An 18,416-nucleotide genomic window follows, 5' to 3' on the forward strand; every position below is an offset into this window, starting at 1 on the left:
AAGTAATATAAATCATTATTCGTCACAGGAAAAAATAATTGATATTGCATGTATAGACATAACAAATCATGCACATATCGAAATATGAACCATTAATTTTTTCATCAGGGTAAAACTACTTTATATTCTTCAGCTTACTTTATAAACATCAAATCCAATCAAATTAGTGTTAGGTGAGGTTTGTAAAAATTTTAATAAAATAAATTGTATTTAAAAATTAAATAATCAAAACTAAGAAGTTTTAATTACTTGATTCTAAGTTAAGAATAAAAAATTAGAAAATTAGCCCATTTGTTAATTAATTTTTAACATAAAATAGTATTAGTTTTAACATTCTAGCCCAACCTAAATCAGGTTAATTCAATTTGAAGTTTGGGCCGAATCAGAATAAAAGAATTTTATTTTAGATTCTATAACGATCAAATTTTGGTTTCTAATTTATTTATTTATTTTTCATCAAAGATATCTTCAACTGATAATAATGTCTTTGTTATATACATGGTCAAGAATTAAACTCATGATAAATAAACTTTGTTGGTATGTTATTTGATATATTGACACATGTTTGGTCGCGACAAAAGCATGGTGTGGAGTGGAGCTAGCTGGATTTGATGGCTTAGTAACACTTGCAGTAGAGTAAACCTCTATTTTAATTAGTCTTTTAAATTTGTAAGAAAATGCGCCAGTTTATTTCAAAAAAAATTGTTTCTAAAAAATTGCTTTTCTAAAAAGTAATTATTTAATAAATAAATATGATGTGTTTAAAAAAAAATAAAGAACTATTTTTTAATTAAATAGTTTAGACAAACATTTAAAAATATATAAAATTGTTTATTTTATTAAACAACAAATCCATTATCGAAATTAAAATAAAAGTAAAAAAAATCTCTGAAATTAAAATTTGTTTGTCACATTAGATCCAGACATTAACTTTGTTGTATATTTCATTCTCATGAACTAAGATAATAATAATAATTTAAAATTAATTAAAAGGTTTCTTTGTTATTTTTCTTATTTGAAAGACTATTCTAATTAAATTCAAGAACTAAAACGGGGTTTGGTAAAGAGGTGTGAGTTAATAGGAAAAAAAAATTATCTATCCTATCTTATTACAACTCTCCTTAACTCAATCTTCTCCTAAGAAATATTTTTTAATTGATGAACAATATGTAGGATAGTCTCATCTTATGTTGTCAGCACCAAAGCTTTGTGAAAATATGAATTGTGGCTATCAGTGGAATTAACACATGAGAACAAAAGTTACAAAACATTAAAAATAGATAATTCACTAGCTCTTCCTCACTCAAACAGCAAAGTTGGTGCCGGAAAATGATGTTTTGTGAAAATGTCCGTACAGTGTATCACTGGGTCGATTGATTACTACAAGTGGAATCTAATTCAAAATTTTATTTTTAATTATGTGATAATCACAACGTGTGAAAATGAAGCTCTAGAACCAGTTGATAACAGCTGGCATGGCCTTATATACCATTTCACTTCTGATCTTATGGCAATTACTACTACTTTTCTACCTTCTTTTACATATATATACAGAAAGCAGTACTAGCTAGAGGATAAGATTTTATGCGTTTGATTTGATAAAAGGAAACACATCTTTTCAATTTTTTTTTACTGAAAAATAACTCTGGACAATTTTGCACGTAAGTTTAAAGTGGTTACATCATTTAATTAATTTTTCATTTCCATCCATATATGACTCTCGTCTCCATTGATTGAACCCGGCACAAATAATTGGTTACATATTTAGAAGCGACGAATTAATAAATTAAGAAAACAACTGAATTTGATATTAAATCCTTGAAACATGTGGAATCTTTGGGAAACAATAAACAGATGGAAACGTCTGCATTGTATATTTCTGGGTTAATTTCACTAGTCAATTATATGCAGAGTTGTTTCCATCGTCCTTTTCAGACTAATCAATATCCAATTAACCCGTGTTGTATCGCATATAAATTGTCAATTTAGAATGAGCTGTAATTAGTAGAAAGTTAGATATGAGATAAGGAATGCGGGGACTTGTTAATTAATCATCTACAGTGTTCTTCAATATCTCTCACCAGTCTATTTTATCTCACGACTTTTAATTTGTCTTGTTTTAGTTGTTAATTTTTTTTTATTGTTTATCCTAGCTAAAATAGTAAAACTTACTGTTTATATAATATTCTTTTATGTTAAGTTTTCAATTATGTGTGAGTTGTGTTACACCATTTTTATTTTTATTTTTATAATTATTTTTGGTTAATTGTACGTACTCTCATACATGATACATCGATGTCCAAATTTAGTTTATGCAAGTCGTGTGTGTGTGAGAGAGAGATGAATCTCACCCTCCATTTTAAGTATTGATTCATTGGTATCTTAGTGATAATTACACACTTAAACTATGATATGATGGTGATTAATAATTGCTCACTGATGTTTGGCGATATCATGAACTCACTATAGGTATAAACTATTGAAATGATTGCAACATGATATTGTATGAAATGCAGCCGAATAATAAATCGCCAGTTTCCTAGTTTGCTCAATCATTGTTGCCTAATTTGCATTTATGTTGCTTTTGACTTTAAAGAAAAGGATTACTCGGAAAGGTAGCTCTTTGAAAAATTAGAAAGCCGCATGCATTAGAAAATTGCATGATTGTCAATATAACAAACATAAAGTATATTTATCATGATCCTTCGCCTTCACCAAGTGGTACCAATAAAGTTGTAGGGCTACTCCTACTATACCAGTATCTTATGATGCAGCTGTTGGAAATTCAATATGTGGAGTGGGATTATTTTTTTGAGAATAAAGTTCTTGAGCATTGGACATTCACCTAAAAACCTCAAATTCAACTACTGGATTTTAGTGATGCAATCAATCTTTTCAGCTTAAGTGGCACAGTTTCTCATATATAATACGATTGGTCATAATCGAAAAAAGTAACTAATTACTGGGGATTTAATTATCGTAATTTACATGAGAAAGGTAACAACTACTTTAATAAGATAATGTAACGATGGAGAGCAAAAGTGACCAACACTTTAAAAGGAGATTGTTTTGGTTTAAATATTTATACGAGAGAGGATCAAAATTCACCCCTTCCAATATTTAGAGAAATGGAGATACTATTAAAAAAAGTGTTGGATTAGTTTTTTATTTTATTTTATTATTATTATTAGAGATATCTTCTAATAATTAGAGACTAATTCCTTTTACAGTAGGTTACAAAAATAGTTTTTGCCACTCTCAACAAAATTTTATTTTTATATCCACATTTAGATAATCAAACTCTTATATTAACATATTCAAAGAATTCAAGTCACTATGTTAATTGTTAGTAGCGTTAGATTACTTTACATTCTAATCTTTGTGTCATGATTCATGAAAACTAAAATGTCAATATAAGCACAATTATTCTAATTAACAATATGATACATCAAATTAACAAGTAAATATATTGATTAAAAGAATAACATATACCAAAGATTAGTATATAATACATGATACCATTGACATAATTAAACTCAGTTATTAAAGATTAGGATTGGAATAACATGTACAATATGTTCAAATTTAGTTGTCATAAAAAAAATATCATCAGTATAAATTTGTATTAATAAATTAACTTTCATTAAACGCAAGTTATACAAATAGGTGCATATGCATGTCAATTTTTTTTTTGTTAATAATTAATGACATTTTATTTTTGTAATAATAAGGATAAAAAAATGCGTAAATTTTTATATTGTGATTATTACGTAATCCTTAACTTAAACAGCATTATTAATTAGATCTTTTGTAAATGTATAGTAGTATGTTATTTTCATTTTTTTTTCCTTTTTTTGTAAATCTGATAAAGTGTTTCTCCTCTCTTCCTCCCTTCGTTAAATATTTTCTTCTCCTTTATCCTATTTTTTATTTGTATTTTTAAGGGTGTTTGAAAAATCTCATAAAAAATTATTTGTTTATAAAAATAACTTATGATTTTCATCACAACTAATTCTTTTTATGTTATTTAAATAAGTTTTTTTTTCTGTGTAACTAACAAAAGTAAGATTTTTTTTAAAAACTTATTTCGATAAATAATTTAAAAATCATTTTTTACATAAGATTTATTTGATAAGAGCTTATTAAATAATGACTTAATTAATTAAGCTATTTATCTAAAATATCTTAAATCAAAGAGTGTGTATTGTCATTAGAAACTGAGACATCTGCTGGAATTTTTTCCTCACACTAATGAGTGAAATATAAATTTCATTATAAATCTTTATTAAAGTTGGTTGTTTTCTACGAACTTGCAAAAAGGAACATGTTTTACCTAATATAAAATTTTATCAAATAAAAAAAAAGTGCGTATATGAGTTAGAAAAATATTTAGCAAATAATTTAAACTTTTATTTACTTACAAAAGCAGAAAATTAGTTATTTAAAATTTATTTTTAAATAATTGAAAACATTTGGCATTTGAAGTCTATATGTTTGGGAAAGATGGTTTTCCCATATTTAAGTTATTTTGGAGGCAAAAACAAGTTGGTTGTAGAATAAACCAGTTGTTTGGGAAACTAACCTAAATTTATAAACAATTTTTTTCCTGAAAAATAAGGCTTTTATATGAATATGAAAATTAATTTGAAGTTTATGATTATTTCAATAATTTTTTTATCTTAATTTTAAGACTCATTTATTACATAAAAGTTAATTTAATTTTTTATTGTATCCAAATAAAATTAAATATTTCAAAAACTCTTATCATTAAACTTACACGTATAAAAATTCATTTTAATTACAAGCAATTATAGATATAATCATTATTAAAATAGTTTAATTTTTAATGCTTTCTCAAACATAACTGAGTACTAATTCTTGATTAGTATTTAGTAAATATCCTTGATTGCTTTTGACATGTAAACTGACCTACCCCGTTCTTAAGCCTTTGTCTTTTTCCACATCCAATGTATGTCTGAGAGTAGAGCTTCTTTCTCTGTGGATACCTAAACACTAAATCAAGTGGATAGCTCAATTTGGTAAGAGGGGGTGGATCGGAATTGGATAGTTTTATAATATTTTAACACAAAACTATATATATGCAAAATCATCAGTATCGTACTTTCACTAATATACTTTATTGATTAATTGTACTCGATCCGAAAGCGAATGTAAAAAGTGCTTTGTGTACTTGAAAGAAATCATGAACTAAATTTTGATTAAAGACTTGGTTACTGGATGCAACTCATGATTCTAGTGGCGCACTCCTGCATATGCCCATATATTAATTAATTGCTTCAAATTTGATACATATATGCCTTTTGGCGTTTGAGTGTGAGTGGAAAAGAGTTAATGGTTACTGCTACATCTCTATAATTATTAATGACCCACTTATTTAAGGAAGCTTCTACTTTTAAAATCGATCTAACAAGTTAATTTTTTAAATTAAAAATACATTTGCATACAGTACCGTAGTATTTTGTACACATGAAAAGGTATGACTGATAGTATATTTTGCATATGGGGCAAATTAGTTTGTTAGTTAATTTTTATAGTAACTAAATACACCATTTAAAGAAAACTAATATTAGATGATTTGAGAGAAATTTTAATATTTTAGACAAAAAAAGTCTGTTATAATCATGGTAATTATCAAGATTTACAGCGGGCTATTGACTAATTATTTTTTAAATTATAAAATCATTTTAAAACTAATATAGTTTGATAGAACTTGAAAAGTATTTTGTAAAGTTGTCCAAAATAATTAAGCATCGATCTTGACAATATTCAAGAAGATTCCTTTCTATGATAATGCCAAATGAGTCTCAGTTAGATTATGGATGTGTCGTCTGTCACATAAATTGAAAGCTTAAAGAAACCTTCAACTTGCCTTCGATCTGCTCAAATTGTACTATTAATTCGTAATCTGGACTGAAATTTCTAACAGGTTGGCCTCGCTATAATAATTAATAATAATGATATTAAAATCACTAGCTAGGTTAGTAGGACAGAGATATGTTGATGAAGATGAATATCTAAATTTTCTGTTTTGATGATATGCAAACTTAATGATATTACCCTTTTGAACAGGAATGTCCTCATCACTTTATCCATGCAAAAGAGATTAGGATGATACTTTTAATAAGCTTATCATTATTGTATGTTCGAATTCTCCTCAATTATATTTTTATTTTTCTTCTATTTCTCATCGGATTATTATTGTATGTTCACCTTTTCTTCATGGTTTTACTATTTGTAATTTTTCTAGTTTTTGTTTTTATTGACAACGTTACCTATTTATGTGTCTAATATATAGAAGATCAAATGATTATTTCAAACAACACTTACTAATATTTATGCTATACCATATTAGTGGTATATATAAGTGTTGGTTGTGACCTTCAAATGAATATTAAAGATCAAAAACAATAATTTTAAAATTTAGAGGCGTGAAAAAAAGTATAAGAAGTAAAAATATAGAGATAAAAATAATTATTTCATATTTTTAAGGAAGAAAATCAAATAAAAAATAATAAAAATTAAAATTAAGATTCTCCCCTTTTATAGAAAAAAAAACTAAAACATATTTAAGAGCATAAAAAATATATAGATATGCTCTTTTGATATGCATGTCAAGATTCAAAATTTAAAACAGTTCAAACTTAAATTTAAATTAACTAAATTTAAACAATATGTAAAAAAAAAAAAAAGAGAGAGAGAGAGAGAGAGAGAGAGAAATAGAGAATATGCAACTTTATAAGAAAAAGAGTTGAAAACTCTTTAAAAAAAATTCATTTAAATATGATGAATTAAATTTAGAATATAAAGGAAAATTTATTAATTAATTTCTATTAAAACAATTCATGGTGAGAATTCTCTTCAATTATTTTTCAAACCCTAGAAATGTTTGATCTTTATGTGATTTGTTCATTATTTAATGGTTGTAACCTATAACCATATTTTTTTTCTTGTTCTTATCCTTTTAATTTCTTGATGTGATATGTTTAATAGTTTCGAGAAAAATCAATGTTTTTTTTCATATTTAATCTATTTTTTTAATTTAAGTAACTATATACGTTGTTAGAGTGTGTATTGACAAAACACTGTGATAACCAATAATAATGAGACTAATGTAATATATATAAAATTTTAAGTTTGAATAATCTTATTATTATTGTATTTTTTATAGGAAAAAAGTGTATATAAACAACCACAAATATTAGGTCATTTATCATTAAAATTGTTTTAACTTAATTAATAATCTTGAATGTAAATTTTGATTATTCAATTGTGTTAAATACAATGATTTAAATATGTTTATATAAAAAAATGTGTAAAAATTTTTTTGAATAAGAAATTGATGTTACATCTTTTAATTTAATTAATGATCTTGAATGTAAATTTTAATTATCTATCTATGTTAAATACCATGACTTAAACATGTTTATATATAAAAATAAAATGTGAAACAAACTTACTGATTAAGAAATTGATGTTATATGATATTGAACAATTTTATTTTATTTTTATTAACATCATATATGTGTATAACTTAAGTTAGATATAATTATTATAGATGATAATTTTTAAAAAAATATTTAACGTAATTACATATTTATGATCATTTGATTAAGAACTATTAAGATTAACTTAATAATTAAAAGTTGGAGTAAAACATAAAAATTTTAGTTCCATCCTCATTGTTATTATTTGTAATCTTTTCTATTAATAAAGAAATATTTTCATGTTAGATATGCTTGTTATATCATAAGAATTAATTCACCACAACAAGCAAAAAGTAAATATAATGGTAGCATAATTATGAGATCTATTTAATAATTACTCAAGATTGCATTACTCAAATTATATATTTTTTTTTAAAAGTGACATCATAATCAAGCTTATTCAATAATTATTAAATCAAGAGTTACTTAAAATCGTGGCCAAAAATGCTCTTAACTATAACTGTGTTCTTTCTTATTCTTATTTTTCACAGAAATACATGGATTAAATTTTTTTTAAAAAAAAAAGCTTAATCGTACAAAACGATATAACGAAAACCACAAGAACAATTACAACAACAGAGTTGGCTTGGTCCAATAATTTTATCTCTTGCAAATCTAATTAGTAAATCATACTGCCATAGGCATAGCAGGGACTAAGAAGTTAAAAAATTGCATCACCAGTAACATTAAAACGATAATTAATTACAAGTTTTCTATCTTGCAAAGAAGTTAATCCACTACTCTACTATCAATTATTTGAATAATTATACTAAAGAGACCACCCCACAAAATGGTTTGTTGTTTTGACTTTGAACAGCATAACCATGAATATATTGACTATGACCGTTAAAATGTGTGTCGTATTCTATGAGTTGGGATAAAAAAGTTAAAGAAAAAACAGTATCGGTCCAACTTTTAATTTTTAATTTTTAATTTTTAAATTAACACACTCATTATTGCATTTCCTTCAAAAAAAAAAAGTTTCAGCAATACATGGGTAAAATAGTATTGGTCCAACTTAATAAGCCCGGTTTGGGTCTATTGAATTTCAATTATACATTAACTTAATTAGGTTTTATTATTAATTAAATAAAATTATTTAAAATATTTTATATTTCGATTAAATAACTAATATAATTTATGTTTCACTTTAAATACTCTAGAATGCAAAACCAAATTAATTAGGCAAAAAATGTACCTACATGGCTACATATATAGTATATCTCGCTGCCGTTTTAATTTCTACCTGAATTAATTAATTCATACCCCAGTAGCTTATCACAAATATGGTTTCTATATATATTTGTCCGGAAAGTCAGAAATTTATTATATGATCACGCGCGTTGTCTTCACGTTTTAAAATACAACAATGTGAATCTGATGTACATTTAGCAACTTCCTTCGAAAGAAAATTTAGTTGACGAACACAACTTTCAAAGTCCTCCTTTCCTATCATATATAATTTTTTTTTCTTAAGTCATACATAGACCCACCTTGATTGAAAATAAATTTCGGACCGTCTTGTTTTTATACATGAATTCAATATTCCTGGGTTGAACAAGAATAAATGAGAATATGCACATATCGAACTAATTAAAAAATAATACAAGTACTTACATGTATATATGTACGTTAGTAGCTAAAAAAAATGGATTTAATTAATGGTCATATCCTGTTAAAAGGTTTAACATAATCAATTAATAAAAATCACGGTTTATATAACTTTTTTTTAAAACAATTATTGTAAAAAATAACAATTTTATATTTATGATAACGTATGATTAAATGATTTTCGGTGTATTATCGTTAAACTCAAAAAAAGAAAATGTTTGTCAGTAAATATTTACGCAAAATATACCCATAGAACGAACATTAAAAAAGTTATATAATATATGCAGGGTTTCCTAAATCAGTCTGATATATTATATCCATACATCAATCTTAAATAATTTGGAGGATAGATGTATCCTGTATGTATAGTCCCAGAGGACATAAATCCTCAAAATAAGATAAGGTATCCCTATCTTTATTTAATTTTTTTTAAGTTACGAAAATAAGAAAATAATATTAAAAAATATCCAAGAATAAACTATATCCATCCAATGAATTTCCGTGGGTGTGCGTTTACCCCATCATCATATATACCATCAAACCAATCCATTTTTTCTGCTCTCTCTCTTCTTTCTTCTCTCTCACACTCACATTCGTACACATCTTGGCTTTGATTTGAGGGGATTGTAGGGTGAGAAAATGGGGAGGAAGTGCTCACATTGTGGAACCATAGGGCACAATTCAAGGACTTGCACATCTTTGAGAGGCAGCACTAGCACTAGTTTCGTAGGACTTCGCCTCTTTGGCGTGCAATTAGACACGTGTGTTGCCATCAAGAAAAGCTTTAGCATGGATTCCTTACCCTCTTCCTCATTCTCTTCATCAAGAATAACAACCATTGATGATAGCTCTGACCGAACCTCTTTTGGCTATCTATCAGATGGCCTCTTAGGTCGACCCCAAGAGAGGAAAAAAGGTATCCTTACTTCATACTTGTCTCTTCATTACAAAGATAACAATAATTGGATTAGTTCCTTCTAGTTTTGTCTTCACCCTTTTATTATGTCTATCATATCATTCTTATCCCAGTAAGAATCTTTTTATACAAAATAAGCATTCTTTTTTTTCATTATTTTTAGATATTGTATGATTTGTCGGAAAATCTTTGATTAACATTATTAAAGTATACTTTCCTTCATTCCTATATCTACCCTATATGCCTATATATAATCTAACATTGTTATGCATTTTCTTTTTAGGAGTGCCATGGACAGAAGAGGAACACCGAATATTCCTTATTGGACTTGAGAAGCTTGGAAAGGGTGACTGGAGGGGAATCTCTAGAAACTTTGTGACAACAAGAACCCCAACACAAGTTGCAAGCCACGCTCAGAAGTACTTTCTTCGACTCGCAACTTTAAATAAGAAGAAGCGACGTTCAAGTCTCTTTGACTTGGTATGAATTAATATATATTGCTTCAATAATTATTAATTAATTAGCTAGTTAAGTAATTGTGCACTGAATGGTTTTAATTTCGTTCATACTGAACTTGAAGGGTAATTTACCTTTGTCATTGAATATTAATTAATGTGGCAGGTTGGTAGCAACAACGCCAACGTGGGTAGTTCAAATTCAGTTTCGGCTCATCAAAATAATGATGAGTCTAAATGTGAAGTTAAAAATAGTGATGCCACTTTGTCGTTGCTAGGGCGTATAACCTGCTCTGAGCAAGAAACCAAATCAGAAGAAAAATTTGACAATTGCACTCATAAAATTGAAGCAGATGCAGAACTTGAAGATGTTCCTAATCTGGAGCTCACTCTTGCAGCCCCCAAAGAAAGGAGCCTGCAGGAACAAAACAAATCATCCCCTTCTGCTTCATTCTTGCTTGGGCCAATTAGCGTCACTTAAACTATCATGTATTATATATATATATTAATGTTTTAGCTAGGAATGTACCCTTTTATCTGTTGTCAAGTGTCAACTCATGTAGAAGATCACCTGATCAAAGAAACACATTGTTCTTTGAAGTAATAGTAGTGAGTAGTCGTCATTAATTAGTCCCAAATCTATGGAATAATCATATGACATCCCTTCAAGATATACATAATACATCATCAAATATATATAGAGAGAGATATTGACTAATATTATACAGCATATATATATTCATATGCAAATCTCTGTGGAATCCGAATTAGATCGAGTTGTTTTCATTGGGTTTGTTTACGTATCACACACAAAAAAATGAATTGAATTAGTTTGATTTAAAAACTTGTATTTTATACTTTGATAATTAAGTTTTTCTTCTTTTTGCATTTTCTTTAACTAAATAATAACACCTACTTTGTTCCCGGCCTAAACCATCGTGAAAATCATTCTTTGAATTATTAAAGGACTTAATGAAATTAAGATTAAGAGTATAATTAACCGTACAAAATGCCAAATGTCAATGAAATGTAATATCAAACATATATGGAATGGAATTAATTTGATTACTATTTGATCATAAAAGAGTAAGAAAATAGTATTTTATCTTGCAATTATAAAAAATTCAAAATTCAGTTTTTAGATGAAAAGTTAATTATGAACGTTGATAAAAACTACAAAGGTATAACATTTGGTAATTTTGCAATTTAGTGATAACCTGAAAGAACTTGATTTTAGTCCAATTTGTTTTGATTGGATTAAGTAAAATTATTGTTTTTTAAATTAAACCAAATTAACCCAGTTGAACTTGATTAGTTATTTTTTTTTTATAGTCTTATTTCAATTCAAACTAAACAAAGTTGTGAAGACTGAAGACCGGTAAAATAATCTCTGCAAAGTTTTGATATTATTTAATGATTTGTTAAATCATTTATCAATTTTTTATCTCTTTAAATAATGTGACAATATATATATATATATATATATATATATATATATATATATATATTATGAAATTATGAAATTATAGCAGTATAGTCATACAAATTATGTATATATAGGTTAATTTTGATGAGGCAATTTTTTATTCTAGAAGAGATTTTGGAAATTCTTTACTACTGGCTTTAGATTCAGACATTGTTTTGTCCCACTATTTTTTTCTCCATAAACAGAAAGGAAAGTAGGAAACGTGCATAACACTTTAAGTTGAACACTACGTTTGTAGACTAGTAGTTTTCTCAATTTAATATAATTTAACATGTAGGTTTCATTTGAGTGTTTGACAATAGATCATACCAGATTCCTTCAATACTTTGGATCCTTCCTAACTGTTATGTTGTTTATCATAATATATCAATTAATTTTATATCCACATTTTTCTACAATATGAAAGATTTCGGTTCTCCAAGTGTGGTTTACATATTTGTTGAGCAACTTCATTTAAAATGAATTGATTTTAAGATGAAATCTATATAAGTAAGCCTAAATTTGAGTGTAAAATTCATTTGATAGAATATTAATTACAAACCCCAACATGAGATTCTAAGTTTGGAATGTTGAGTACGTACTTACTTAAAAATTTTGAGATGCATTTTTTGGTAACGGGACGACAGTTTTCTTTGTGCAACTTCATTTCAGTCATTCCGAATAGGCTAACAACTTTTTTTGGTAATTTAATGAATAATATAATTAACCTGTTTGGATGGCCGATCCCTCTCTCTCATGCACATTTAATTTATCTATACTCAATATCGATATATATATATATATATATATATATATATATATATATATATATATATATATATATATATATATATATATATATATCTGCATTGGCATCATGTATCCTCTCACATTCAAGATGATGTAGATGTAGAGAAAGAGACTGAAGCTTTTCAGAAGAAAGCATATGGCCCCCCACATAGTGAACAGAACACAGACATTTTTGTCCTCACCATAGAATCGCTGGCTTTTCAATAGTATCCTGCTGGCATAATAAGTAAAGTAAAACATATATATATATATGAAAATCCTGAACAAGCCAAAATTTGGATATGTTTTTATTAGGAAGAAATTGTTAGCTTGGCTGGATCCCTTTGAGTTTGACTAATTTCTTAACTCTCTTATTACCTTCTTTCATTTCCATTAACTAAAATTTGTAAAGAATGTAGATATTCTAGCTAGGTATATGTTTCTACGTGCATGTGATCAGTTAATTAATGAGTTGGTTTGAATTCATATACTTCTATTATTAGCAAAGTTCCATCCTAATTAATTAATAAGATACGGTAGCATTTCCTGTAAGGCAAAATTGTAAAGGCATGGCTTTATTAAGTCAATATTTAGTCAAATTATTTTTACTGATTCTTAATTTCTCTGCGCCTTCTAATTTAATAATGGAGTAAATGCTTTTTCTTGAAATTGTGTTGTTGACTTCGACAGAACTCTCGTATCATATATACGATGGTTGTCATTAATTTTTCTAACAAACAATTGGCGTATCCATCGGTAGTCTTGTCTTTTCATTTTGATATTTTCTACCAGATGTTTTCCTTGGTTTTACTTTATATAGGAAAGTGCAAAGAACTTGGTAAAATTCTTTAAATGAATAAACAATCCGGTTTTTTAATATTTGAGCATCTCGTTTCTATTTCAATCACACAGCAGACATGAATATAGGACTTTTAGCTTAATTAATTTTTTCACCAATTAATTAAACTAATATCTATGAAGTAATACTATTAGTATTATATATGAAATTATAAAATATTCTTCATGATAGAATATATATGTGTGACTAGAAACTGAAGCATATATATCGATCATATCCTTGCATTTTGATTATAATTAAATATATAAAGATAAGGATAGGAGGAAAATGAAGCACGTCCACAAGATTCTGTAGACAATATTATGCCAATCAAACCCTTCTAGGACTATCTGTCCGGAAAGTTCCTATCACTTTTGTGCTTATTTTGTTAAGATCCTTCATGTGAGGAATGCTGAGAGAAAGGCTTCATCAATTTCCTTAGATATGCAAATATATACGGTTTTCAATGGGTACCTGTGTACCTTTTCCTTTTGAATTTCTCACATTCATTCATCAGCTTAAACTTTGAATGTTTCAGCATGATATATAATTTTACTTTTATATGCAACAAAGTTACAGTTGAATATAATGTCTTTAGTCTGCCAATTCCAATTTCCGAAAAATGAAAATCCTTGAATCACCCGTGAACTTGAAACTGATCGAGAGATTTCTACTCATCTGTTTCACTAGGTTTATTTATAAATTATATATCATTACTTTGACAAATGAAATATTTAAGTGACAGAAAAATAATTAATAAAATTATTAAATGTTAATTGACTTAGAATATATACAATTTAATAACAAGATTTTCTTGCCGATAAATAAGGTAATTAATCTCACAAAAAAAAAAGTTATAAAAAAAATTGCATTTTGTTTTTGTTTATTTTTATTTTTTTAATCATAGAATTGACGGAAGTATTTTTCGATTTTTCCAAAAATTAGTTTCCCTTATGCATTAAAGTTATTCCTCTTAACATCATTTTTAATTCGTATTTTGTTTGAGAGCTAGGGATTAAAACTATCTGTTTTTTATTTGTCTCTTTTTATTTCTTTGATTGATTTTTTTAATGATTTTTCTGCTTAAATAACAACAGTAATTTTTGGTATATGATTGGTGGTTGTTAATGCGCTAGCTAGCTCTGTACCTCTTAAATCTTGAATTCTTCTTCTTTTTGGTCTGCGCCTATGGATCAGTCAACGGGTTAGACTGTGTCTCCGTTTTATGCTCTTACCTTCTTGGATTTGGACCGTAAACCTTCTCATTTCTTCCAGGAAAATAATCGATGTTTAAAACGAAAGCGATGCAAACATGAAAAAAGAAAAGAAAAAAAAAGAGAGAGAGAGAGAGAGAGTTTTCAAAAAGATTAATAGAAAATAAATAAAAGAGGAAATAAATAACCTTTTTATATATAACTTACATGTATCATTCACTAAAGTAATTTTAAGTTGGGTCAAAAAGCAAAGATATTTTTAACTTGAAATCAATGTTTAAACTCAAACAATCTTGTGTCAATTGATTTATGTGTTTGAAAGGTAGTAAATATATGTATATAATAACATTTTCCTCCATTCTTATAAAAAAAAATGTTTTATTTTTGTAAATGTGTGATAAAATTTATTTATATCTTTTCATGTAATTACTTATTTTTTTTATTATCATATATATATATATATATATATATATATGACATTTAGAGAAATTTTGTACTTCCAAATAAGGTGGATGCCTCAAACGAGAAATAAGACTCTCATAAGTAAAAACAACTTTAGATGAGAAACGAAACTTGTAAATACTCTCCGTTACACTCTAACACATCCAAATTAGTGAGTAAAGGAGATATGTGAAAATTAACATAGTCAAATACATACATATAGACATGAAATGCCTTACACATCGGTAGTTAGAAATTTCTCATGGGTCATATGTCAACCTGAACATATAGTTTTAAGTTTTTTTTTTTGGTTAAATCAGAAAATAATTTTATTCTTTATTCAATATTGAAACTTTTTTTTTTTCGATTAGTATACATAAAGAAATATTTACAAAATTATCATTAAAATATTTTTCTTTAATTAAAATCAATTTTTATAAATTTTCAAAATATTTTGTTTAAAATTAATGTGCCTTTTATATTTTATTTTAAATTTTAAATTTTTATGAAATATTCTTCCATCTATGAAATTAGTTCTCTTAAATATGTTTCAAAAATATTTCACTTATATCAAAGAAGGGTAATGTAGTCTAATAGGTAGCAGTGTACGGAGGTCGAGTTTGATCGGATTTGATCTAGTTTAGGACCCAATTACAGTGATGATGTACTAATTGGATCTATTACTCGGAGTCAAGAAGTCGTCATGGATGACATTTAGAGTTGTAAATAATAATAAAAGAATGAAAATAAACTTTATAGAGTGTAAAAATCAGAGTTTAAATTAATTAATTAATTAACCTAGTAAGTAATGAAAAGATGTATATGGGCATCATTGTACTTCTGGGATTATCTTGAACATCAGCATATATAACTTGGTTATACTTTCGTTGGAGAAAAATAAATGCTGTCGTTCCTTCTTCTCTCAACGTCATTTTGAATATGATATTTAACACATTTCTCCTTAACTGTTCTCCCACACTCATGACCTAGCACGTACAAACACACCAAGAAGTTGATACCAAGAGGCCACGCCATCAGAAAAAATCACCTACGCAATAAAAAGTAAAGGATATATAATCTGGGCTAAGTTCAGCTCTTAACTTGTTGATTTAAAAGGGGTAAAATGTGCATATAAATTTTAATATATTTCATTTATGTAGAATTGATCATGGTACACGTGAATCCTGTGTAAGAAATAAATCAGTGTTTCTACATGAAATATGAAGATAAAGGAAGCGCATTGTAAGGATTTGGGTTTGGGGACTGGGGAGTGCTACAGAGTTACAAAGGACGTACACGCTATGGACCAATGGGAGGCATCCACGGTTTAAGGCCTTCAGGACCCCTCTGAGTAGAAATGTCCTGCTTCAGTTAAAATTCAGAAATAAATGGAGGGGACCACTGACGATTCCCTTTTAGTTGATTTTGAACTCTGAGCAACAAAAATACATAACATGTAACCTGCTGAATAGTAATTGGATTTGGAACAGACCAACGTCGCCGGACTCGCCACCATTCATTCTTATACTGATATGACAGCACATGTTGTTGCTATATGATAAACGGGATTTAAATGCAACAGATACCAAAGAAACACATCAAACCAAACCCCTTCCAGCTATGTTAAAGTTCCCACAATGCGTTTTGTCACTATTCATGTCCATAAATTTTGTATCCAGTACATGTAATTAATGGCTGACCACCATGCTCTCACTGTCTCCGTGTGTTTAATCAGCACGTGCATGGGAGATAAGTGTCTAGTGTCTACCCTATAAGTATAACTGGTTAAACCTAAAGAAGAGAGCAGACGTAAAATCTAGTCCAACATAAAGGTTTCGATATATACATAAAAAAACGTGAGAAACCATGTCAGACAGAGGCGACATATCTACTTGAATACAATATGTTTTTCACTCCTGATTGTTTATACCATCCCTAAACCACTGATTTTTTCAGGAGATTTACCGTTCACGACGAACGAAAGGTGAAGAAATTTCACGTTTGTTTCTGCTGATTTGTACCGAAAGAAAAGCAAAGAAAAACGGGAGAACGTCCTCGTGAAGTTGTGAAAAAAAGAGATGAAAGTCACGTAAGAAATGAGAAAACTCGATAATACCTCTGTTTCAAAGGCTGAAAAGAGATTAAGAATGGAAACACATAATCGATTATGCATGGCACATAATCAATTATGAACTGGCATAATCGATTATGCCTCAGCATAATCGATTATGCCAGCCCATAATCGATTATGTGCCGTGCATAATCGATTATCGGTTGACATAATCGATTATATTCCATACATAATCAATTATAGGTTGACATAATCGATTATATGCCATACATAATCAATTATAGGCTGGCATAATCGATTATGCCAACCCATAATCGATTATGTGACATACCCATTTCTCCCAACCTCAATTTATGCAATACCACCGCACCCTCACTTGGCACTTGCTTTTTCCTTTTACAATTATCTAACTATTGTATAAAATAATACTATTATTTATGCCAATACCTTCTTCGCTTTTTCCCCTGTTCAACTTCATTTTTTGAATTTTGGAAACCAATCAAGCATGCCAAATTGGAAAATCAACTAATATTATTATTATTATCATTATTATTATTTATTATTATAAATATTATTATTATTATCATTATTATTAATATTATTATTATTTATTATAATTAATATCATTATTATATATTATGATTCTTATTATTTTTCTAATATTTGTTATTATTATTATCATTATTTATTATTTTTTTAATAAATTATACTTATTAATATAATTTTATTGTAATTATTATTATTTACAATAAATAATATTTTACTCATTTTTAATCCAAGAATAAAAGTGTAAATTACATATTCATCTATTAAATTTTTAATTTTTATCTATCACATCAATCAATTTCTACACAAATTCTCACAAACTTTCCACTCACTTTTCACTATCTTTCCCTTAATCCAAACAACCTCACTTTCCACTCTCTTTCTCTTCAAATCTTTCCTTTTCCACTCCTCCAAATCCATCCTTCAATCCAAACACAACCTAAATCCCCTTTTGTGAATAAGAGAGAGAGATAGAGAAATCCAGAGCTGCTCCATTTCTTTGTTACCATAAAATCCGGTGGAGATAGTATAAAAATTTAGGATGAGTGACAAATTATTCCAACAC

General features: G+C 27.5%; 1 protein-coding gene across 1 annotated transcript; it reads left to right on the top strand.

Annotated features, from left to right (window-relative positions):
- Positions 1 to 9,649: 9,649 nt before the first annotated feature.
- Positions 9,650 to 11,205, top strand: LOC109799758 (transcription factor MYBS3). Its single transcript, XM_020360378.3, has 3 exons — positions 9,650 to 10,032; positions 10,316 to 10,512; positions 10,654 to 11,205. The coding sequence occupies exons 1-3, from the start codon at positions 9,756 to 9,758 to the stop codon at positions 10,966 to 10,968; spliced, it is 789 nt and encodes a 262-aa protein (XP_020215967.1). The 5' UTR covers positions 9,650 to 9,755; the 3' UTR covers positions 10,969 to 11,205.
- The last annotated feature ends 7,211 nt before the right edge of the window (positions 11,206 to 18,416 follow it).

Source organism: Cajanus cajan, chromosome 2, assembly GCF_000230855.2.
Source record: "Cajanus cajan strain Asha chromosome 2, NIPB_CcT2T_4, whole genome shotgun sequence".
In the NCBI taxonomy this organism is placed as follows: Eukaryota; Viridiplantae; Streptophyta; class Magnoliopsida; order Fabales; family Fabaceae; genus Cajanus; species Cajanus cajan.